The sequence below is a fragment of the Ascidiella aspersa genome, chromosome 1 (genome assembly GCF_963924565.1).
Source record: "Ascidiella aspersa chromosome 1, kaAscAspe10.2, whole genome shotgun sequence".
NCBI lineage: Eukaryota > Metazoa > Chordata > Ascidiacea > Phlebobranchia > Ascidiidae > Ascidiella > Ascidiella aspersa.
In genome coordinates this window covers 31,585,110-31,608,074 of record NC_139447.1, presented here as the reverse complement: position 1 = coordinate 31,608,074, position 22,965 = coordinate 31,585,110, and the positions used below count along the sequence as shown (strand labels likewise).

The 22,965-nt window shown below is 37.0% G+C and overlaps 4 protein-coding genes across 5 annotated transcripts; 3 read left to right on the top strand and 1 right to left on the bottom strand.

Moving 5' to 3' along the window:
• Positions 1-5: 5 nt before the first annotated feature.
• Positions 6-3,003, top strand: LOC146169784 (methylthioribulose-1-phosphate dehydratase-like). Its single transcript, XM_083392284.1, has 6 exons — positions 6-137; positions 492-646; positions 837-1,000; positions 1,312-1,441; positions 1,708-1,875; positions 2,121-3,003. The coding sequence occupies exons 1-6, from the start codon at positions 48-50 to the stop codon at positions 2,233-2,235; spliced, it is 822 nt and encodes a 273-aa protein (XP_083248410.1). The 5' UTR covers positions 6-47; the 3' UTR covers positions 2,236-3,003.
• A 4-nt stretch (positions 3,004-3,007) lies between these two features.
• Positions 3,008-7,525, top strand: LOC146169783 (N-acetylglucosaminyl-phosphatidylinositol de-N-acetylase-like). 2 transcript variants are annotated; one of them, XM_083392262.1, is made up of 6 exons: positions 3,008-3,140; positions 3,590-3,707; positions 4,257-4,509; positions 4,845-4,929; positions 5,036-5,190; positions 5,613-5,792. In XM_083392262.1, the coding sequence occupies exons 1-6, from the start codon at positions 3,033-3,035 to the stop codon at positions 5,644-5,646; spliced, it is 753 nt and encodes a 250-aa protein (XP_083248388.1). In that variant the 5' UTR covers positions 3,008-3,032; the 3' UTR covers positions 5,647-5,792. The 2 variants fall into 2 exon arrangements, with proteins under 2 accessions (XP_083248388.1, XP_083248380.1); XM_083392254.1 differs by lacking the exons at positions 3,008-3,140; positions 3,590-3,707; positions 4,257-4,509; positions 4,845-4,929 and having other exon boundaries at positions 5,053-5,190; positions 5,613-7,525.
• Positions 7,526-8,594: 1,069 nt separating this feature from the next.
• Positions 8,595-18,086, bottom strand: LOC146169782 (progesterone-induced-blocking factor 1-like). The gene is made up of 15 exons (XM_083392233.1): positions 17,918-18,086; positions 17,323-17,501; positions 16,979-17,079; positions 16,703-16,861; positions 16,508-16,634; positions 15,853-15,986; positions 15,443-15,578; positions 14,719-14,918; positions 14,119-14,233; positions 13,080-13,223; positions 11,979-12,170; positions 11,306-11,466; positions 10,807-10,879; positions 9,849-10,016; positions 8,595-9,190 (listed from the first exon to the last, which is right to left on the bottom strand). The coding sequence occupies exons 1-15, from the start codon at positions 18,084-18,086 to the stop codon at positions 8,846-8,848; spliced, it is 2,403 nt and encodes an 800-aa protein (XP_083248359.1). The 3' UTR covers positions 8,595-8,845.
• Positions 18,087-20,154: 2,068 nt separating this feature from the next.
• LOC146169781 (arylalkylamine N-acetyltransferase 1-like) lies at positions 20,155-21,111 on the top strand. Its single transcript, XM_083387318.1, has 2 exons — positions 20,155-20,509; positions 20,765-21,111. The coding sequence occupies exons 1-2, from the start codon at positions 20,155-20,157 to the stop codon at positions 21,109-21,111; spliced, it is 702 nt and encodes a 233-aa protein (XP_083243444.1).
• The last annotated feature ends 1,854 nt before the right edge of the window (positions 21,112-22,965 follow it).

Below are 22,965 nucleotides of genomic sequence, written 5' to 3'. Positions count from 1 at the left end.
TTTATATTGTTTTAAGTTTATGAAAAAAAAACTGTGCTTTAATAAAAATGACTGGTGTTGCTGATTTAAACACCCCAAATGGAAGTTTAAATGGAAAAAGAAGAAAAGTTGACCATGACGAGGCTAATGTTTCACTGGTAAATGAAATATGCAAATACCTTTATTAATATTTATTAGATAATATTGTGTTTGTAGGGAAAATGTTTGTGACCTTACCTAAAACCATTTGCGTTATAAAGTTGCTGGTCTTGCAATTATTAGTTTAGCCACAACGTGTGTATATATCTAAAAGCTAGTATCGCAAAAATATTGAGCTGGCTATCCCTTGCTGTATTTTCATTTGTTTAAACCCAGGAAGGCTTATCAAAACTTGGTATCACATATGACCACTAATTTTAAAATTTTGCTAAATTTAGCCGAATGTCGATGAACAAAAAATACCAGAAGAACTTGTTTCAGTTTAAAATTTTATTTGTTGGCCTTTTATGAAGGAACACTCCTCCAATCAGCTAACACCCGGTGCTAATTGTGAAGATGTGTGGAACAGTGACAACCCAAAACTGCTTATTCCCAAGCTATGCCGCTTCATGTACAATTTGGGTTGGGCTACTGGAACTGGGGGTGGATTGTCAATGAAGCAGGGAAAGTATGTTTGAGCCTTAGATTTTATTTTAATAAGTGTAAAATTGTATAAATCACTTTCTAAATTTTTACTAAATTTACTGAGTTAAATAAATGGTTAGAATAATTTTGATGTATAAATGTATATCCCAAATATGATTACAGCCTTGTTTAGCAACACTTATGTTGTTGTACCTTTTTTCTTGTTTGTTCAGTACAATTTACATGGCTCCTTCGGGTGTTCAAAAGGAGATGATATACCCGGCGGATATTTTTGAATGTGATTGTGATGGTGATATTACTAAACGCCCTGAGAAGCCTCTCAAACTAACAGCTTGTGCCCCTTTGTTTATGAATGCTTTCACATTGAGGGGCGCTGGTAAGTAAGATATTGTAATTCTTAACTGTTAAGGTATTAAAGTAGGTCAAACAGAGTGTTACTATAGCCAAGTTTTCTACAAGAATGCCAAGAGCGAAAACAACATATTCAAAAGAAAATAAGGCTTTAATCTGCATCAGATTTTCAAGCATTAAATTTTTTTTTCATGAAATGTGGTAAAAGCACAAAAAAAAGCACAGCACTATTGGTTTTGTCTTTCAAAATAACATTTCTATCAAGAAAACACGGTCTGAACAATTGGAATTTTTTTGGGGTGTTTTCATATTTAGGGATCCAATTTCTGTTTTTAGGTGCTGTACTACACAGTCACGCTAAAATTTGTGTCCTCGTTTCTATGTTGGTCAAAGGAAATGAACTTCGTCTCACACATCTAGAAATGATGAAGGGAATAAAAAAAGGCTCCACTTCTGAACCACACAGGTCAGTTCACATAGACTCATGATTTATTTATTAAGCTACACAAGACTTTATATTTACAGAGTTGGCTATACCACGGCTCGTGTGCTGCATACCACTCTTTAATAATCAGTTTTCATTTAGGTTTTGTTCAATGACCAGTGTCGCTTTTTGTGTAGCCTAAACTAAGTTTTTTGTCCTATTTAAAAAATATCACGCAATGCGGCTCTTGGTCTATTACTGGTTGGCAACACCTGATTTTTTGTGAGAGATTTTCTTTTTTGCAACAGATATGATGACACCTTGGTCATTCCGATTATAGAGAATGTCTGCCATGAAAGAGACCTAACCAATCGTATGCGTCATGCAATGAAGTTATACCCAGAAACGAATGCAGTGCTCGTCCGAAGACATGGGGTTTACATTTGGGGAGATTCATGGCAAAGGGCAAAAACACAGTAAGTTGGCATAAAGCGAACTGGCTTTTGTTTTACATTTATTTTGATTAGACAATATTTGTATTATCTGTTCTAAATGTTAATTACAACTAAATGCCACAAAATTGAATGCTATTGGCTTGAAAATCTGAAAAATAGTGTTTCATATACAATCATACTCAGGTAACTTAACTGACCTTATTGTCAAATTGGGGCATTTACAACAGGCAGTATTCCAATTGAATTTGATTTCTTTCTCTTGTTAGAGCTGAGTGTTATCACTATTTGTTTGAAATGGCTGTTGAAATGATCAAAAGTGGACTTGATCCAGCAAAGGTACCAACTGATGAAGGTGGAATTACTAACGATAATGACATTTAGTGTTGCGCTTGTGTCACAAAAACAATCAAGGATCAGTAGTCAGTACACTGAGACCACTGCCTAGATGTGTCTAAATTTTCACTTTCTTATTATTTTATTATGGCTGTGTTTGACAGATTAATTATGTATTTATGCAGATGACAATTTCTTTTTTATGCTCTTCTTATTGTTTTACTTTTGTGCTATTTATGCACATATAGATGCAAATCCTTCCAAGTTAGCTACCCACAAACAAAAAGTCTGTTTCAAATTATTGGCATGTAGCAAGCCTTTATTGGCCAGGAACTATAAAAACGCCTATCTTATTTTAATAAGACCTAAACATGTAGGAATGAGTCTTAAATTCATTAAAATTCGGCCTAAATGGCCAAAATAATGCCTGAATCTGAAGGGAGAGGGTATAGGATGACCGGGGGCCATTTTGTCTGACATGGCCTGATTCTGCCAATTTATATTGTATTTCAATTGGTTTAGGACTTATTCTGATTTGTCTGTATTACGACTTTTAGGTATTAGTCCTATTTTGGGCTTATTCCGAACTGTGTTTTATTCCGGTGTTAATGTTGTTCTTATTTCGGTCTTATGGCTAAAATCCGAATGCCCAATTGCCTTACCTTGTTTTATTTTGGTATTGTGCCCCAGAAACAAATTGTGAATGGTCTTAACGTTTATTAAAGTTCTTATTTGGAGAGTGATAGTATTGTTTTTTAAAAGTTTCATCTTCTCATTTCTGTAACAATATAAGTAATATTTCATTATCATTGCAGAGCTGTAGTGTAGGTTTATACCCACTGTTTATGTTTGTTATGTTGATTGTTATTTTGGCCTTAATCGCATCATACCTGGTTGTGATAAAGCTGCACAAAATACAGGCTGCTGGACCAGTGCTGTTGGACATACAAAGGGTATGTTGGTGACCGAGTTGGTTTCTGTTTAAAAATAAGAATGACACTTAAGTTTTTTCGATTTTTTTTCTTTAAATGCAGCACTACTATCACTGAGTTGTCACTTGTCACAAAGTCTTTGTAAGTCTTTGAATTAATTTACATAGTGAAAAGTCTTTGAAAAACTCCACGTTTTTTTAAATCGTTGAATATTGTTTGAAGTTATTTTATGGCCAACCTACCTAGTTTATGTGTTTTAAAAGTACTGTTAAAATCACTTAAAAATGTTCTTTGAATGTCTTTACTTTTTTTTTAAATTGTCTGAAAACCTTGTATTACAGAAATGTGCAATGCTTTCCTTTATTCACCAATTAGCATATGTGAAATGATGAAAAGCTTATGTAACCTAATATTTTGAAAAAGTTATTTAGAAACTATTCCAAGTTGATTTCTGAAGTTTTATGTTGCAGAATGATTCTGTCCTGCTTGTAATAAGTCATCCTGATGACGAATGTATCTTTTTTTCGCCAATCATTTTATATTTAAAGAGAAAAGGAATCAAAACATTTTTGCTGTGTTTGTCGGCAGGTACGTATCATAAATGTTGTTTTGCTGTGGAATTAACAAAACATCAACAATATTTCAGCCTAAGTTACGGGTATTGCTATTACATGTTGTAATTTAATAGTTTGTTTTGAAGTTATTTTATTATTTCCCTGATCCTAGGTTTTTTGATTTACAGCAATACTTCTTTTTTTCTGTGCCTTAAATTTAATAACGTCTATGTTTTCATTTTGTGAATGTATTTGAAAATTGTAACACAAAAATTAACAAACCAACTGCTAACATAATTTGTCAAAAAGTTAAAAAATGTCGGAGAAAAACCAAACCTTTTAATTAAGATATCCAGAGATGCTTACAGTCATCTGAACAAGACAAGGTGTACGATATATATGTTATAAATAAATGTTTTTTTAACAGTAGATTACTACCATGATGTGTCCCACAGCTTAAAAATACTACCCATAGCTGTTCTTACTGAAGTTTTACGCTTAATGTAGGATCATGTAGGAAAACTCCTAAAATATAAAAAAAACATCATCATAGAAACACTTTTATAACGTTAATCTTTTTCAGGTAACTTTTATGGTGAGGGCGACGAAAGAGCTGAGGAACTAATTGACAGCTGCAGAAACTTGGGAATTCCCGGGGATAGAGTTTACTGTTCGAAATATTTCGAGGACAATCCTACCCTGAACTGGGATAAAAAGCTTGTGGCCAAACATATTGGGCAGCATCTTGCAAAAACTGGTGCCAAAACAATTATAACGTTCGACGATTACGGAGTCAGTGGCCATCTAAACCACATTGCTGCTTTTCAGGGCGTAAGGTTTGTATTTTTTATTGTTTTTTTTTTAAAAAGAAAAAATGTAAAGGGATTAAAACTAATCGACCTTTAAAACGTGACCATTACTGAATTTAATTTTTTAGAATTCGGAGGTTCTGATAAACTGTTTTGCTTATCTAATGTTAGGATTACACAGTAAACTTAATTCACCTCAATTTGTTGACCCATATTCGGTTATGTGCAGTTTTTAACATGGTTTTATTGGCCATTAACTGTATCAGAATTGAGTGCTAGATGTGCCAATTGTAGTTAATCCTTTGAAAACCCAATCATTAATATTTTACATAAAGATATAATTTATTATTTTATTTTTGTAGACATTTCCTTCAAACTGAATCAGCTGTAGATAAAATACAAGGCTATGTGCTGGAATCTGTCAGTCTAATACGGAAATATATTCAAGTGAAAAATACATTTTTTTTATTTTACAAAGCTTAACTTTAAAATCAAACAGTTGTATAAAATAGAACTTAATTTTGTTTTTTGATTTTGTGTTTGTCCATTCTAGGTGGTTGACATTTTTCCTTCCATGCTTTCGTTTTTTGACGAAAATACTTCGCTCATTGTTTCATCTCCTGCCGATTATTACACAGCCTACAACTCAATGCTCCGGCATCAAACACAGCTGGTTTGGTACAGAAGACTCGTCATTATTTTTTCAAGGTAATTTCAATCGCCATAAAGCGTTTCTGATTTCAACTTCAAAACTAAAACAGGTGGAATGTGATGGTTTAATGCAGAAGTTTAGGCAAGGAAATACGGAAGTACCCGGATAAGGCAAAAAAACTCAACCCTTTGGTAGGGTAACATGATAATGTTTGGTCAATAAAAAAAAACGGTCCGTCAAATTACAGTTGGGGTTTTCAATTTAATCACTTCCGTTTTCATAACGTTTTCACAGATTAACAACAACTGGTTTACATAAAAGTAAACCCCAATTGATTTTTGTTACTTTAGTTTTAAAGGCAGAATTCACAAATAGTTCACAATAGTTTATTTTTTTCTCAACAATGTTAGCCTTGGAAGAAAAACACAGCGTGTTATTAGGTAAAACGCTTACTACTGTTTAAATTTTATCTTTTCAGGTACATGTTCATGAACACCCTGCGAAAGCTGTGATGAAGCTGGTTCTGTGTTGGAGAAAGATCAGAAGACAGTGGCTCCTCTTTCTTTTCCTTTTCAGCGTCTTTATCGGCAGCGTTTTGCACGTTGTCGAAGTGCGAATGCGAAAGATTGACACCGCCAACGTCGCAAATTTAAAATACTTGAATAATCTCGCCCTCGCTAGCAAAATAATCAGTTTTGCCGACGAGCATTTGAGCTCGAAAGGGGAGTATTTGATTAGCCGAAACGTGAACAGCATAACTTCTAGTTGGGACTCGACCGGAGTAACGTTAGCTGTCCATTGCTCGTTGGGGCAGCTTGCCCTATTACCGCGCATCCTTCAACACTGGGGCTGTCCCGTTTCTGTGGCCATTTTCACCCAGGAACGCGCCTTTCGCGACATCGTGACGTCATTCGTCGCCTGCCACGCCGACCTGCTCAACTCGACAACGATCCACGTGGCGCGACCTCTGGCTGGCAACTCGCCGCTCAAGGTCACCACTCTCGGGGCTCGCTTTAAAAAGCTGCACGCCGACGCCGGGTACGATTTTTGCCAGCGGCTCCAGAATGTTATGCGCGGACGCCAAAGCGGGGAATACCCGCTGAACGCGGCCCGGAACGTGGCCTGGGGCGGCGTCCGGACCCGGTTCGTCCTCGGCGCCGAACCGGGCATGGTTCCGAGCGAGAACGCGTGCCAGAACTTCCGCGATCTCGCCTTGGTCCGCTTCGGCGGGCTTCGAACCCTAGACCCGGCTGTGAAAATCGCCTTTGTAACTCCAGTGTTCGAACTTGCCTCTCACGATATCCATGATTTCCCAATTTGCAAGTCGCGCCTGCTTGACTTAATAGCGGCCGGGCGGGCGCGACCGTTTCTTAGCCAAGTCTGCCCGCGTTGTCACAACCGCACCGACTACACGCACTGGCAGACGGCCAAAGGACCCTTCACCGCCCACCAGGCCGACTGGGGCCACCCCTACGAGCCCTATTACGTCACAGCGGCGCGCGACGTACCTCTGTACGACGAGAGGTTCATCCGGGGCTTCTACGACAGGTTAAGCCACTCCTGCCAATTGCACGTGGCGGGTTGGAGCTTTGAAGTCCTTAGCGATATTTTTCTGCTGCACTTGGGTTACCTTCGCGGCCAAAGCGATTTCGACGAGGATTACTCGCGCCATTTAACGGCCGCCGCAGCCCGCTATTCCGAGTTTCGCGACCAGGTGACCCAAAAGTACCCTGACCAGGGACGAAACTGCGATATACCCCTCACGTTTGGTTTGTAGAAAAGTAGTGTCGGTGCTCGTTTTTTTGTAGTCTTTTCAAAACTAGACCCCTAGTTGTATAGACAGTTTTTCTTTTTAACTTTTTGCGCAGGTGAAAATTTTTCAGACTTGTTGACGTTTTTGAATTCGTGCAAAATGTATTTATTCAGTGCTAGGTATTTAGAAAAATACGAGTGGGCCAGGACTTCTTAAACTTTTTATCCTGCGCCCAAAACTTTCCGCGAGCCTTTTGACATTTTTAAACCAAATATTTTTTAGGGTTTGCATGTGGAAGTAGTGTGTATTTTAAGTGGTTTGTTATGTCCCGTGTATATCATGGAAGAAAGAGTTAAATTAATACATATAAACATTTGGTAAAAAATTGGTTAAACCTGACTGGCAACGGCCGTGACCTCAGTTTTGCAATCCTCATTGTCAGCGTCATAAGTATAAAACTCGTCAGCCCTATAGTTCGCTTTCAGCGTTATAAATTGTTTTTTCTTCAAGTTGACTATGTACTGAGTAGGATATTGACATTTTCCGCTTTTAAATCACTGTGTTATTGGTCTTTAATAATACACAAAAATTGCACTGGTTAACGAACTTCTGTGCTTTTATTTTGACATTGTGATCGAATAAACCAATTGACCTTCAGAAAGATAAGTATTAATACTACTATCATATGGGGATGATCGGAGCCAATACCCGATGCCAAGTTATAGTACGGATTTTGTCCATCACTAGGGAGGCATTAGGTGCCGATCTGATACCAGTTTGTTAAAGGCTTTTTAGTCACCTTTTTGTCTTGAAACGTTAATTAATTTAAAAACGGGTAGGAGGTTAGGGTAACAACTGGAACTAAAATTTTCAACAATAAAAAAGATATAGTGAGTGTTGCTCTTCCAGCAGTATAACATAATCAATCGACGTTTCGACGTGCTACACAGAACGTCTTTATCACGACACTGACGTTTCATGTAAAACAAGAAAGAAAAACTTGATTATATTATACTGCTGGAAGAGCAACACTCCATTATATATTATGCCTGGCAGCAATAGCTTATTTTAATAAAAAACATTTTCACCAAACAAAAAAATACGTTTAAAAATTTAATTTAATAATTTTCTTGTTTGAGCATACTAATCACGTAATTTGGCATAGTATTGCAATACTTTATGTCTAAGTTATTGGGTATTGGAATAAAATGTAAGGTATCAGAGATTATCTCTACTATCCAATGTTGCAAACAAGTCATTTTAAAATGAGATCCAAGTAAAGTTTTTCAAAAAACGATTTTTTACAAAAACAAGTCTAGTCCCAATCCAAGTAAGCAGTTGTCCAAGTCAAGTCATTATTTGAGCAAGTCATAAAGTCAAACCACTAATATAGAAATAAAATAATAAAGGTCCTAATCTAGGAGATTTTCTCAACACCCTCACTACTATTAGCAACTTCTGTTTGTTCCATGCTTAAGTTCTTAACCTCAAGTCTTGGTTTAAAATGCTAAAAATATATTCTTTTAATTTCGAATCAACAGTAATACACAGTTAAGGGGAGACAAAACATACAAGGACGTATAAATCAGAAACGTCAAAACTAACCCTCAATACGCGGACGGAGGACAAAACCACATGGAAATTGCACTCACAGTGAAAGCAAATCGATCTAACTTCGGTAAAATTCGATCTAACTTCGGTAAAGTTGATCCACAATCATGCAACGTGGCACATCAATTATAAATTTCAATGTCTGTCCATATGTCACCCTGTTTCGCCAAATATACACTAAGCCAGTGGTTCTCAACCAAGGTGTCAACGAAAATTCCAGTCGCGGTACCGAAAACTTATTTTTTTTTAAGGGATGCCGTAAGCCATAGAAACTTGAGAACCACTGCACTAAGCCATTGATTGTCATTTGGAAACGTTCCGTTATTCTACAAAGTCTTTCCACGTCATCACTTCACTGGCCTCGTCACCTTCTCCAGCTTCCTATATCTCTCGGGGTTAAAGGTCAGCTTGTCCTTCTTCGTGAAGATTACCGGCTCCGGGAAGCGCGGGTCCTCCTTATCGGGAGCGTTCCTCCTAATAAGCAGGTCGTCCTCTTCTCTTCCTGAGGCCGGAGTCCTCCGTCTGCTCTCCAGGGATGCGAGGAAGTTGCGGTCATCCGCACCTCCTACTCCGCCATGACCTCCTCGCTGTGGAGCCATGTTGGATATGGTGCGCTTTAACAGCGCCATCTCCTGGCGGTGGTTGAGCAGCCGCTCGAGGTCGCTAGACATCAGGCGTTTCGCTTCTCGAAGCTTCCACGAAAAAATCGGAATAAAGTTAACAGATATCATGATGAGGCTTGCACTTTACTTACATTAAATTAAGCAATATGCTACTTTTTATAGCTCAGTGGGAAACTCGATTTTTTTACTGATTTTTACAAGAAAAATATTTAGTTATTTTTGCTGATCGGGGCGCTATTGGCAGAAATTAAGGAATTTCCTTGTTTTGGCCCATGACCGGAAAGGGTCATGCTTCTATTTGCGATGTGAACAACAACGAAAAATTCACACAATAAACAAAACAAATCAGGCTGAAAGGTAAATTATACTGGTTTTGAGTTACACTGAAGTGACTATTTATTGTTTGCCTTAAGCCAGAGTTTTCTATCTGTGGGTCGCTGTTCGATTTGGATAGGTCGCCGACTGCAGGATCCATGTGGTTAGATTTATTGAAATTGGTGCAGAGCAAATTCTCTTTAAAATTTAAGGAAATTACGGAAGCAAAGCCAAGAAATGGCTCATAGTAATTTAATTGGAATAGATGTAGGATATCTGTCTTGTGTTTTGTTCACTTTGAAAAAATCAGCTAAGACACTTCTTAGTATTTCGGTCGCTGCTAAAAAAAGAAACACTGCTTTAAGCGCCATACCACTGTAAGACATGCAATATTTTACAAGGTCACACCCACCTCCCCGTTTTCCTCTTGCACTCTCTCCAGCTGCTCCTCCACCTCCTGGAACCTGCTCCTGGTCCGCTCCAGCTCCGCGTCCCTCTTCCGCATGCTCTCGATGAGGTAGCTGTAAGGCTGGCGCGTCTCCTCCAGCATCTTGTCCGAGTCGGAGAGCTTCTTCTGAAGCTGCGAGAAACAAGTGTCTATTATTACAAAAAAACGAAAATCGGCTTTAACACATCGAAAGCCATTGCAGACTCACGAATCTGTTGATCAATGATGCAAGCAAGGCAGGCTAGAAAAACAACTAGTTTGCAGTGAGGTTCGAACTCACGACCAACGGTCAAGTCAGAACCGTCACTCTACCAACTAAGCCACACAGACTCAGAGAGGAGCTCGTCGAGAAACAACCATACGCCAATGCTTGCTCATTCTGTTAGTACAAGCAACTTCATATTGAAGGGGATCCACAGTACCCTATCCTTATTCAATGAAACATGCACAAACATATGTATATTATTTGGGTTTAAAGGCGACATTATTGAACCGTTGATACCGATTTTTTATATACCTGAAGTATGGTCTAAATTTAAATTAATTGACAATAAAATCAATATAGTATTTCAGTTTGTCTATCTACATTTATTAAACTCTTATTTTGCATATTAACTTGGCATGATGTTATATCGGCCGAAGTTTACCGACACCGATATTCTGGTAGAAGCAAAATATCGGGCGATTTTATTGCTTAATCGATATATCGTTCTATCTTTTGAAAACAAAATTGTCAGTCGTTTTTTGAGCAACATCGTTCAAACTGTCTGTATTTTTTTATGGTGGATTACAATATTGATTTTTTTTTTAATTTTGGGTGTTTAACCGTTGTGACTGTCACACACTGACGCTTGCCTTAGTTTATCAAACCGAAATTTCTCGCATTGTTTTCTAGTTGAAGTTTCCTCTCATGTGTTCTCACCTTTTTAATGTCGTCGGCTTTGCTTTGAAGGTCGCCTTGCAGACTTGTGTTGATCTTTTCCAATTGAAGAACTCTGAAACGGGATAATACGTTACAGCCGTTAAATATAACAAAAAATAAAATTGATGTCATCCTTGACAAAATGCCTCTTGTCAAGAACCAAATCGACTTTGGAGAGTAAGACTACGTTAAACTCCTACCACAGTCCCGAGTCCGACGTGCACATGCGCAGTACGAAATTTAGAAACTGAAAAGGTCGCATAATGTAAATTGTAAAGGTGGAATAGCATATGGTGGAATATTCTCCACCCGCTTATTGTAAAAGGATGAATTATATGACACTGAGTTGATCAATAAATATTCACCGATCATTAATTATTCACCGTTTAGTTACTACAATGGGTGTAATACGGGTTGTGTAGTCGAAGCCGTACTCGGGACTCTGATTCTTTTTTTGGCCGGATTTGGACTTTGGTCATTTTTTTCAAACCATATTAACCTTCTGGCCAAATGCAGGCTTTGTCGCATCCTCTGCTTGGCGTTGGTGGGGATATTCGCCCCGTACCCGTACGAGAACAACACCTTCTCCGCCTCGTTAACCTTGTCTTGGCCTCCCTCCAGCTCCACCTCTGCTGCCTGCATCACAATGTCGTCCATGTCCTGCACAAACACATATGCGTTTATTAGCAGGTAAAGCAGTTCTTGAAAGTTAAAGGTTAAGTAGAAAGGAAATGTCCGTGTGAAGTGCAGTGTTGTCATTAAATTGAACCACACAATTTTTAGTTTTGTTTCATACCCAACCTCAAAAGTGGAACATTTTAGCGTGCAGTCCTCAAATGAGATTAAACAGACAAAAGGATATTCCTGTTTGTCTTTAATTAATTATTACTTCGATTCTTCTGACTATACTAATTCGATACAATGTTTCCTTAGAGAAACCTAAGTTATCTAGAAAATAAAATCTGCGCGGTTTTAAAACAAATCGTTTTATAGAAAAATGAGAAACAAAAAACGCCCTTCACGCAGACGTATTTCCTAATAATATGAAATAGTTTCTCATCCGTACTCTACCGACAGCACATCTTTAAAAACAAAAATTAAGCTATTCCGCGCTTACATCCTTCAGTCAAACCTACACGAAAATAAAACCTCCCAAACTAAATAAAGCTCACCTTCTCCATTTTCTCGTAGGTGCCAAGTCGCGACTTGAGGTCCCTGACTGTGACGCGTAGTTCGGCGTCGACGGCCGAGCTCTGTCGCTGCAGTTCGCCGTAGTCAGTTGTCACAACCTCAAGTTTGCGCGCCAGCCGCTCGCTCTCTTCTTGCACGCGATCCAGGTTCTTGCACGTTTCCTCATGCACCAACTTTGAAAGAAAACTCGATCGGAACACGCGTTACGCACGGCTAAAGTGTAATTACTGTTTCATCCTTCGCATTTCGGTATAAGTGTTTATAGACTTATGACTTATTGCGTGAGTAATCTATGGCTGGAGGTCAAGGCCCACTAAGCGTATCGTGTTTAATTAGAACACGAGAGTTCAATTACAACACAAGAAATATCACCGTTGAAAATAATCATTACTGGACTACCTTGAAAATTGAGTAGCCAATTCACTGCATATAGTGTTAATGTTAATGGATGTATTTTTAATCGGATTAGGTGGATTGTCATTTTTATAGGAACTTCAAATCTTTGTGAACTTGGAAGGAAAAAGAGGAAAATGTGTCATGCTATAAGGCGAACAGCTGTGTAAAGCACGTCTAGAATTACACGTATACTTTAGGTAATGTTTAACATTGTGTTTTGTTCCCCCAAAATTCGAACTCATACTCAGATATTTGTCGGAATACCAGGAAATTTTAAAATACAGTTTAAGTCCTGTTTATAGTAATTTACGACTTTACAAATTAAAAAAAGTAATATGTGCACTGGACGAGGCTAAATGTGCGACATTCGATGCTAGGACAAACGAGTATCTGCAGAAATAAAGTTAAAATCCTTTCGGCTCAACTGATGTGTAACTAAACGACAATTCGGATTTCGTCATATAAAATCCGTAAACAGATTGTTTATAAATTAATTTGGCGAACTATACAACGTAAAACAACACTGAGGGGGGGGGGGGTAATAATATGAGAAACAACTTTCTAGCCATTGTATGCAACATATGAATGTCAGGAATGAATGTTTTTATATAAAACACAAACATACTAGAAGGAGGTGGCGGTAAGTTATGCCAATATTCACAACATATCCGCCCTTCCAAGCCCACCTGTAATCGATCCAGCTCGAAAGTCTTGACCCTGGCTTGGTTTTGATAATCTGAAATCCTCGCGTCGATGCTCGACTCCAGGGTCTTGAGTTCGCCGAGGTAAAGCTCGCATCGCTTCTCAGCCTCGTCGCGCAATTTGGACATCTGAAAAGAAAGTTGAGGTTGGGCGAATGGGCATGTACACCTTTTTTCACACACTGCAATCGCCAGGTAACCATTACACAAGATCTCTCAGCTAAAACGTGGGCTTGGCGATTCGGTGCATAGAAAGATGTTTGCTACGGGGCGCCGTTTGAAAATACAAAAACTATTTCGCTTGTACGGAAAACCTTTTGTCCGATTTAGCTTGAATCGACGAGTAATTTTGTCTGATTTATAAATAGGACAACATTTAAATCGGATAAATTTTGATACGCCCTGTAAACCACTGGCGTTAAAGTTTTATCGGAATGTAATTCTTTCCGATTTAATTTAGAGGGAGAAATTATTTCTGATTCGGAAAAGCTAATTCGCTTATACTGTCCGATTTTGCCTAAATTTAACTTAAATTGGACAAAATTAAATTCCGATATAAGGTAAATCGGACTGTATGAGCGAATTAGTTTTTTTCCAAACGGCGCCCCATAGTTTGCAGTTTTTAAGTTTATCGCGCAATGTATTTTTATATGAATAATTTCAAGTACATAGCACTTGGAGTCGAAAACTAGTCTAATCGACTAGCAGGGCGAGAAGCTTTTAATCGACTAGCAGGGCGAGAGCTTACCATAAAAACCCGATCAAGCATTTAAAAATATTTATTAAAGCGCAGTGCGCGATTTGATAATAAAACACACTTTGCTTGTCCGACCGAGCTATTGAAAACGTACTAGAAATAGCTTGACATTCGAGTTGGAAGCTCAATTTGGTCAGTGAACCTTAAAACATAAAAGCTAAACATTCCGATAACTGTTGCTTTGCATTTAGTTTAACGTTCGCTTTTTAGTGAAATTTCGCTTTGAGTTTCTCTACTGGCATTTCAAGGCTCGCCAGCAAAACTTACCTGTTCTCTGTCCTGTATGGCGACGTCCCTGGCCTCCTTAAGATGGCGGTTTTCGCGTTCGTAAGATTCGCGCGAGTCGCTTCGAAGACGCTCAAGCTCTGATTCAGTTTGCATCCTGCGTGAAAGAAGGAATTCTGTCAGGGTTTACTGACTTTTTTAGCTTCTATGATAGTGATCTTTTAGGTCATTCTTAAACACATGGTTAGTGTGCTTTAGCGAGACACCGGCTTAGTTTTTTTGCCGCATGCACTTGTTTTCTGTTGTGTTTTTACCAATTTTTGGTATAATGTAGAAATCACAAATATTTGACATTTTTGTATGTTACTGAGCTGAAAATAATGGTGACGTCAACACAATTGTTAAACTGTCAGTTGTTCTTGCTACTTCCATTGTTCGATTTTTTAGTTTATATTGTTTGCTTTTTCTTGTATGTAAAATATTCACCGACACAGGTTACATATTTTTTGGTAGGGCTCCATTTTTATCGATGATACCATATTACCAAATTAAATCAAACATGTTTTTTATCGATTTTTTTAATGAAAAAAAGAAACCATTTTTTAACGATTTTTTTTACTAAAATGAGAAACCTATTTTTACCGAATGCGGTCCAATTCCGATTGCAGTCTTCTCTCGTATGTGATTCTCGCCTCGTCTCTAGATGCGGCGTACTTCTCGTACAACTCCTCCCTGGCCGATTTCACTCGCTCCATCTGCTCCTGCAACTGTCGGAGTCGGTCTTCGGACGTTTCCAGCTTGGCGCTGCATTCCGACAGGTTCTTTGTGAGGTAATCCTTGTCCTGTGATGAAAAATATTGTAATTGATGGCAGAATGGAAACACTGTAAGGTTCTTATAGTTTGAATGGGTTAGGACTAAACGGGACATTTCTGTGAAAAACATAATGTATTTTGGTCAAAAACGAAACACTAACCATAGATAACTATTTGTAACATGGTATTGTTCGACTGAAAATAATTATTTAATAAAATGGGTTTGTTATAAAGTAGGTCAAGTAATTGAACATCATCTTAATAAAGACGTTTCGATATGAACTTGTATCTTCAGGTAATGGTTCTTTGTGTTTAATTATAATTATTAATCTTTCTGATTTTTGCAATGTACAGTCATCAGGTAATGGTTCTTAATGATTAATTATAATTATTATTCTTTTTGATTTTTGGAATGTAAAGTCTGCAAGGATAAACCGCATGTTTCAAACGACGTTTTCCAGGTAAGAATAGTTTAGAGAAGGAAAAATAGAGAAGGAACAAGATATATTATCCACAATGAGTTGACGATCAGTCAAAAATTAAAGGAAATACCTGTCTCAGCAGTTGCATGGTCTGATTGCTGGAGTCAACTTCTTTCCTTACTTCAGCAAGTTCTTTGCATGTGGCCAAATGCTCGGCTTCCAAGTATGAATGCTTTTTGAGCAGCTCTGAGTGATTTTTGTCCAATCTAAAATTTTTGTATGACAATTTTTGGGGTCACAACGATTTAAACAGTATCCTTTAAAAGCTATGCCATTACTGTTTAAAGTTAAAATAAATTTAAATTCATAAAAATAATCAAATTTATTGTTTTTAAGTAACTACAGCTGCAAATATTCACCAATAGTTGGTTCTATTTCTCATCACTGGAAAGTCACTTAATTATTAGGCATACAGTTTAGGCATTTACAAGTCTTAGTAGTTTAAATCGGCAATGCCAATATGTCCTATTTAGTAATCACCCATCTCTTTCTGTGAGCACTCTGTCGAATCTTTGTGCCTTGCCACTTCTTTCGTCCAGTAGCTTGCGAGCTGTTTCTAAATCCGAAGTCATCGTTTGAACTTGCACCTCAGCATGAGACCTTGCTCTGCGCTCCTATTTATAAGAAACAGAACATGAAGTTTTATAAAAGTGATTAGAACGGCTTCAGTAGGTTATTAAATTGATGATGGAGTTCACAAATTTGGGGGGATTTCTTAAGCTGGGGTCTGTTGACCCCTGTGGGATATGTGGACTAGATCTGGGCGCCATTAAGGCCATGTTTGAAATACTAGTGTATTATTTAAAGAATTGAATATTGGAATCAATGTCACAAACTTAATATTATAGTATAATTAAAACAACACTTTGGTGACATCTCCTTGAATGTATTTAGATTGTATGTCAGTTTAACATTGCTTCGACCAAAAACAGCAGGTTACTGAAGACTACTTGGTTTAAGTCTATTCATGACATCGTCTCTAAAAAGTGTATGTCGACTGAGGCCCATGTTAACTCGAAGTTATGTTAGGGCTCTGTCTGTGTTTAAAAACGTTTAAGAAAAGAACCTCTGCTCTGAGCAATACAATTCACAATAAACAAGTAATTCAATAACAGTCTTAACAATTATACCCAACCTGCATAATTTCTTGTTCATGTGTATGAACAGTGTGGGTTAGGTGCGCCACGTCACTTGAAAGTTTATCTCTTTGCATGCGAAGGTTGTCACTCTCAATCTTTATAGGTTGAAGGCTTTCATAGAGCCTTTGATGAACAAAAATACAGTTGTTTTAATAATACAAAATGAAGCAACAAAAAGTGCCACAACTTACCGCACAGCAAAATATTCAGCAACTGTGAGATCATCGGTTGGTTGAGACTTGAGTTCCACATACACCTCTTCACTGATGTGATTGTCACGCTGAAGCTGACTTTTTATGTTCGTCGCTTTGGTCTGTAGCCGGCGATTAGTTTGCTCTAGATCACGCTGCCTTTAAAGCAATGGCTTAATGATTAAATGCGTTTAGAAAATTATGAGGAAATTTCAAATAAACATTTCAACTATTATCACTTAACTAAAACTTATTTTTTATTTAAATAATAGATACCTATCTAGAATGATCTTAAGCTCTTTCTGGGTCTGTTCCTGTCTTTTCCTGGAATCATCTTGTTGTATCGCGAGTGCATTTTCTAGACGGGCTTGGAGAATCTAAAGAAAAAATCACTACATTTAAAATGTCATATGTCTTCACAATTATTTTTGTACATTTAACTGGCCTAAATTCGGTTGGCAGTTTTAAACAAAACGCTGGTGTTTGCCCTTTATGTACATTATTTGTTTACATTTTAATCTATTGAAGATTTGAAGGGATGAAAATTAGGTTTAACACTTGTAAAATTTCTGGTGTAACCCGTTTAAAAATAGCAATTATTAAGGAAAAAAAATAAATACCTGCTTCTTGTGAAGTGCATCGTGCAGTTTTTCCTCAAGTTCTTCAGTCTTGCTCATATGCTGAGCTTTTAAGTTGTCAATCACCAGCGATTTCTGTGAGAGTTCAATCTTAAGAAGCTGCAAGTCGTGTGACATCTGCTTTCTTTCAAATTCGTTGCGCAATCCTTTCTTCTTTACTCCTGAAAAGTTCCAAAGAAGTTTGGATATATATATATATATGATAAAAATGTTGCTCATTCCTAGATGGAAAACATTGTATATTGCACGGGAGAGGTGTTAGGCAGCTTAAAATTGTGTGGCTGTCAAAAACTTACTGCTCAGGTTTGTGCTGCTGTAATAATTGTACTTCTAAAATTTGACAGGTGGTAAATGAATAATGTATGGAAAAAAAAGTTTGACTACAGTTTTGAAAACTTTTGATAGACTTTTTTGTCGCTGAAAGCATTTCATGGTGATTTTTATGTAGGTAGTTGACATAGTAACTGGGAGTTATTAATCTCTGAACAGGCAAAACTTCCCATCTGAAGTCATTAAAATGTTTCTACAGTTTATTTTTACAACATGTTATAATGTAATAATATTTGACTAAGGGTACCTTTCAAAGTCTTGGCATTCAAGTCACTTCTAGACAAATCCGTCAATTCTTCTACGCCACTAAAACCTGCCGTCAAATCTATTGTGTCGCCCAATGTGCTTATGCTTATCGATGTATCTGTACCTTCTTGCCGGGAACTTTGGCCATGCCTACTGTCCTGGTCCGACATATTGAATTTAGTTTAGATATGCCAACGTTCAAAATGACTCCCTTTTCAAGTAACAGTCTTCCTGAGAACTTAATGTTTTGAACTTTTGCCATTCTAAGCAATCAACGGCGCGTGATAAGATTATTCAACCATGGCCGAAAATAAGTTTTTTTGGGAAAACCTTATATTCAAAAATCAGAAACAATTGTATCTCTTGTAGAGGTAAAGCAGTGACGAATAAAGCCGGAATGGCCTAAATCGTGGTTTTATTGCAGGTAGGCCGTACGCGTTAAAAATTGATCTTTTTACCAGGTTAAGTCCAAATTTTAGGTCATCCCGCCATCTCCTTGTAAACTAAGATTTCGGTTGTAAGCTAAGAATTTTCGGATGCATCTAAATTAAGATTTCAATTGCTTATTTTGCGCACGACAACGAATTATACCCTTAGTGTTTTAAGGTTACTTGTTTTTAAAGTCTCTTAATTTGTAAATTAAGTGTGACGTCATGCCTGAAATGTTGCTTTCGGTTAAGAAAAATTTTCATCGTCCCGGTAAGAAAATCACTTTCTTTCACCCCTGAGTAAAAGCTACCTAAAAATAATCTAAGTACAACATTGTTTTTTTCGTCGCCCCTAGCTGAAAATTGAAAGCCTTTAGCCTATGGGCAATGTTTGTTTAAACACTGGTAAACCTTTGGGGTGACCAGCTAAATGTGGTTTGATTCTACGTGATGTGTTAAGACTGGCCTGGCTGAGCAGGGCGGCCAGAGAAACACACCACGAATACGTTGCCCGGATCTCTGTTTAATGTAGCGAACAAATTGCAGAAAATAGCAAGACAAATTAAATGCACCCTTGAATAAATAATGCCACAACAAATTCAATTTATTGCTAAAAACTGTTTTTAACAAAAAACATGTATTTTAAGCCATTGCCGCGTGCACAAAAGAAACTGTGCGAAGGGTGGTGCTTTCCTTATCCCCGAAATGTTTAATTTATGGATTATCAATTTTTTCTCTTTTACGTAGCCTACAAAACGGCTGCGGGGCATGCAAAATTACTGACCTGCGTTACCGCGAGGCAAAAATAAAAACTAACGTTTTACTGCTGTTAGTTTACAGGCCGACTTACAGCAAGAGGTTGCATTTTACAGTGTTGCAAATAATCTATACGGTTTTAAATATAAAGAGATACCGAGTTAAAGGCAAACTTTCAACGGAACAAAAACGATACAAAAAGTACATTATAGGTCAGCACATACTAGTCAAATTGGATTTATAGCTTTTATAGTCAGCCGATGCTGAAATCTTAGAAGCTATAATGTTTCTTTTCGAACTCATAGATAAATAGATAATATTTAGGTATCCGTGCTCAGTGGAATACGCCACTTTGTTTGAATTCCAGCCTACTTCAATGTCTGTGAAGCGATCATTTTACACTTTGAAATCAATGCTTCGCCCAAACAGATTTTTTTGCAGACGCAAACATTCTATAGTTGTACGGATACTGGTTTAAAGGTTTTAAATGTTAATTAGCGCTAATTCAGTGTACATCAATTATGCTGGGTCATTGCGAAATGATAGAAATAAGGTTTGTTTTCTAGTAAAATCACTGCAGTATATACGGCAGTAAAAAAAACTAAAAATTTCATACATGAAAACAAGGAATTATAGACAAGCAAAACTTTTTATAACAATCAAAAAGCAGTAAAATTACAAAAGTTGTACTTGAAAATGTTTATTGATTAGATGCGGGATTTATATTTTTGTTTAGATTTTGATGTGAAGCTAATGTTTTGTTAGAATATTCAAAACACGTAGAAACTGTCATGCAAGGTGTAATAACATACATTGGCACGAACTATAGTTGCTCAAACGTAAGGTTACATATTACAAAAAATTAAAAAAAAAAATTTCCTGTGTTTATAGGTGATAAAAACTTTTCCTTGTAATTACATATACTTACTTAACCTTGTAAAAGATTCCCCAAAACCTGATATTCCCGGTTTTGCGAAGTTGCCGGTTAAATATCACGGCCTGGTATAATTTAGTTTAAAGTAACTTAAGCTGCCATCACCTAGCAACCATCGGTATGGTCAAAACAGACGAACGTGCAAGGATTATTTCTGGTCTGGAATGTCGAGTAATCACAGAGGCTGAAACAGACCGCGTTTTGGAATTTTTGGCTAAAAACTACAGCAAACAGCATCCGGTGAGGGACATTTTCGACACTAACAATGATCGTGTTTTGGCATTTGATCAACAGCGTATTCGGTCAAAAGTCAACGATGGCGTTTCCTTGGGCCTTTTCGTCAAAAAAACAAACGAACTTGTGGGCGTCGAAATGAACTCGGTGTTAACAAAGGCAAATCACCAAACGGAACCCAAACTCAGCGACTTTACCGAGAAGGAACAAATCATGATGGACTTCATCAATTTTATCGAAGGTAAAACGATGAAAAATGTTTTTACAGTCTCTTTGTTATAATTAGAAAAATTGATTTAATATGTTGGCTGTTTAGCACGAGCTAACTTTTTTGATCTTTGAGTTTTGTGAATCAAAAAAGGTGTTCAAAAAATAAATAAAGTTTTCCGAAGCCAATTTAGCCGCAAGGCTAAACAATAGTTGCAAACTAAAACTCTAATCTTTACCATTAGCGGCTGAACCTCCAAGAGAACCTTAACATTTTTTATGTTTACAGGAGACATATTGAAAGACCTAAAGGCTAAGAAGATACTTTGGATGAGCATGGGTGCTATAGCTGAAAACTATCGCGGATTAAATCTCGCCGATATGGTGGATCCTTATCGTGAGCAACTTGCGGTTTCCAAAGGCTGCGACTATTTTGCAAGCTTGGCTTCATCGTACTACTCGATCAACGTTTCGAAAAAGCAAGGTTTCACCACTTTAAGGAAGATAAACTACAGCGATTACGTTGACCCGAAAACGGGTTTGAAGCCAGATTTAAAATTGTCACCTGTTCACACTTGTGCCGCAGTGGTGTACAAACGAGTCGGAACACAAAAACCTCTTCTAAGCAAGCTGTAATTTTTCTAAACATTTTTGTAAATTATTTCGGAATGTACAGTTAAATTTGTGTTTTTTTGTTTATGACAAAACGTGAAGGCCAAATGGTCAACAAATTGATGTAACACGCATATTGTGGTACTTTTTTAGGTCTGAATATATATATACTTTAGTTTAGTTACTTAGGTACTATGTTAGGTACGTACAACCTTTTATCAGGTTTATGATGGTGACTTGTTAAACAGTCAAACTTTTAGGCGCAGGTGAACAAATGTGATATAGTGCGAAATACATCTATATCCACAATTAAACAAGTTAAAGTAAAAGTCAAAACTTAAAAACATAAACCATTCATATAACGAATAAATACTGAAGGCTAAATATCCTTGCTTCAGGCCGCACAAAATACACTAATATTTAAAACAAACAGATTATAATGATATGGTATGGTTCAAGGTATATCATATAAAAGTGTGCGACACTTTCAGAAGTCTTGCATTTTATTTGAGCTGGACTGTTTCTTTATTGCTCTTAAGCGTCTTTTTATTTAAAATCCCTTTTCCGCATTTAAAACCGGCAAAACATTCTCGGCAAAACATAATAAAGATTTAACAATATACATTCGTAGTTTGCACATAACAAATTATCTTCGAAGTTTGATTTTTTGTATACTTAAAAAAATACCTCAATATTTTTAGTAGATATTGTAATAAAACTAATTACGAAAAGGTTTAGGTTTTCTAAAGGTATTTGATTTCTATTTAGTTATACGAATACCTTTCTTGAAAAAACATTCTAAATCACAATTAGGAAGAAATGGACTTCTACAACAACGAGAGGACGAATAAATATTTGATTCTGTTAAATTATGATTCAAAAAATTATTTAAAACTTACAAGATGTCGTACTAATGATTGATCGCATGTACCGTTTATCATTTACGATGTATCCCTTTCTTATGAAAAGCAAAAAAATCTTTGCCGGCTTTTTATTAATACAACATATATTACTGTACTAACTGACTTTTAAAAACAGCCTAGACATTTAACTTACCTATGTTAGTCGGTGGCATTAAATTCATAACTACCACATTTGGTATATTTGCATTACCGTATAGCACACATCACAACATTCATATGGTCTATTAAAGGTACCTCTTTGTGCAAAGATAATCGCACTGTTTGGACAAGGGCTTGGTTTAAAAAAAGTTGACCTAGGGTGTTCTTAAACCTTTCAATTTGCAAGAAGACGTGACCCATTGCGCACAAACAAAATTAAAATTAGACACATTTCTGATACCTATTTGTGTAATTTTTATCATAAAAGACGGAATTCATCATAGAAAAAATTAAATAGATTAAGTTTGAGAAACTTTTATTTTAGAGAGTTCCATGCTGCAAATAGTTTCCACTTAGATAATTTTCATGCGCACGGACCTTTGGTCTTAGAAGACTTCCTCAAAAGGAACATGTAGTTGAAAGTGAAACAAGATTATAGCGCGAAAAGCGAAATTTTTTTTTCATTTTCGTATGGTTTAAAAAGTTAAAAATATAAGGCATTGCCTTGTGTCTAGTTTGAAAAAGAGGTCGCGGGCCGGATGATTTTCACTGGCGGGCCGTGGGCCGTAGTTTGCCGACCCCTGATCTAGAATATAAGTTTATTTGTTCGGTAGCCATAAGCGTTTTAAAAATAGCGTTACAAAGGTACGTCACAAGGTCACGTCATCATAACAATAACCCAAAGAAAATTTCTGCTCCTGGTCGAACTTGTGCGCAAATGTGCAACTGAAATTATGTTCGAAGACATCCAAGAATGTTTGGGCAAAACGTTCGCGCGAAGCCCAAATATAATTATGTTTGATGTGTGTAATAGTTT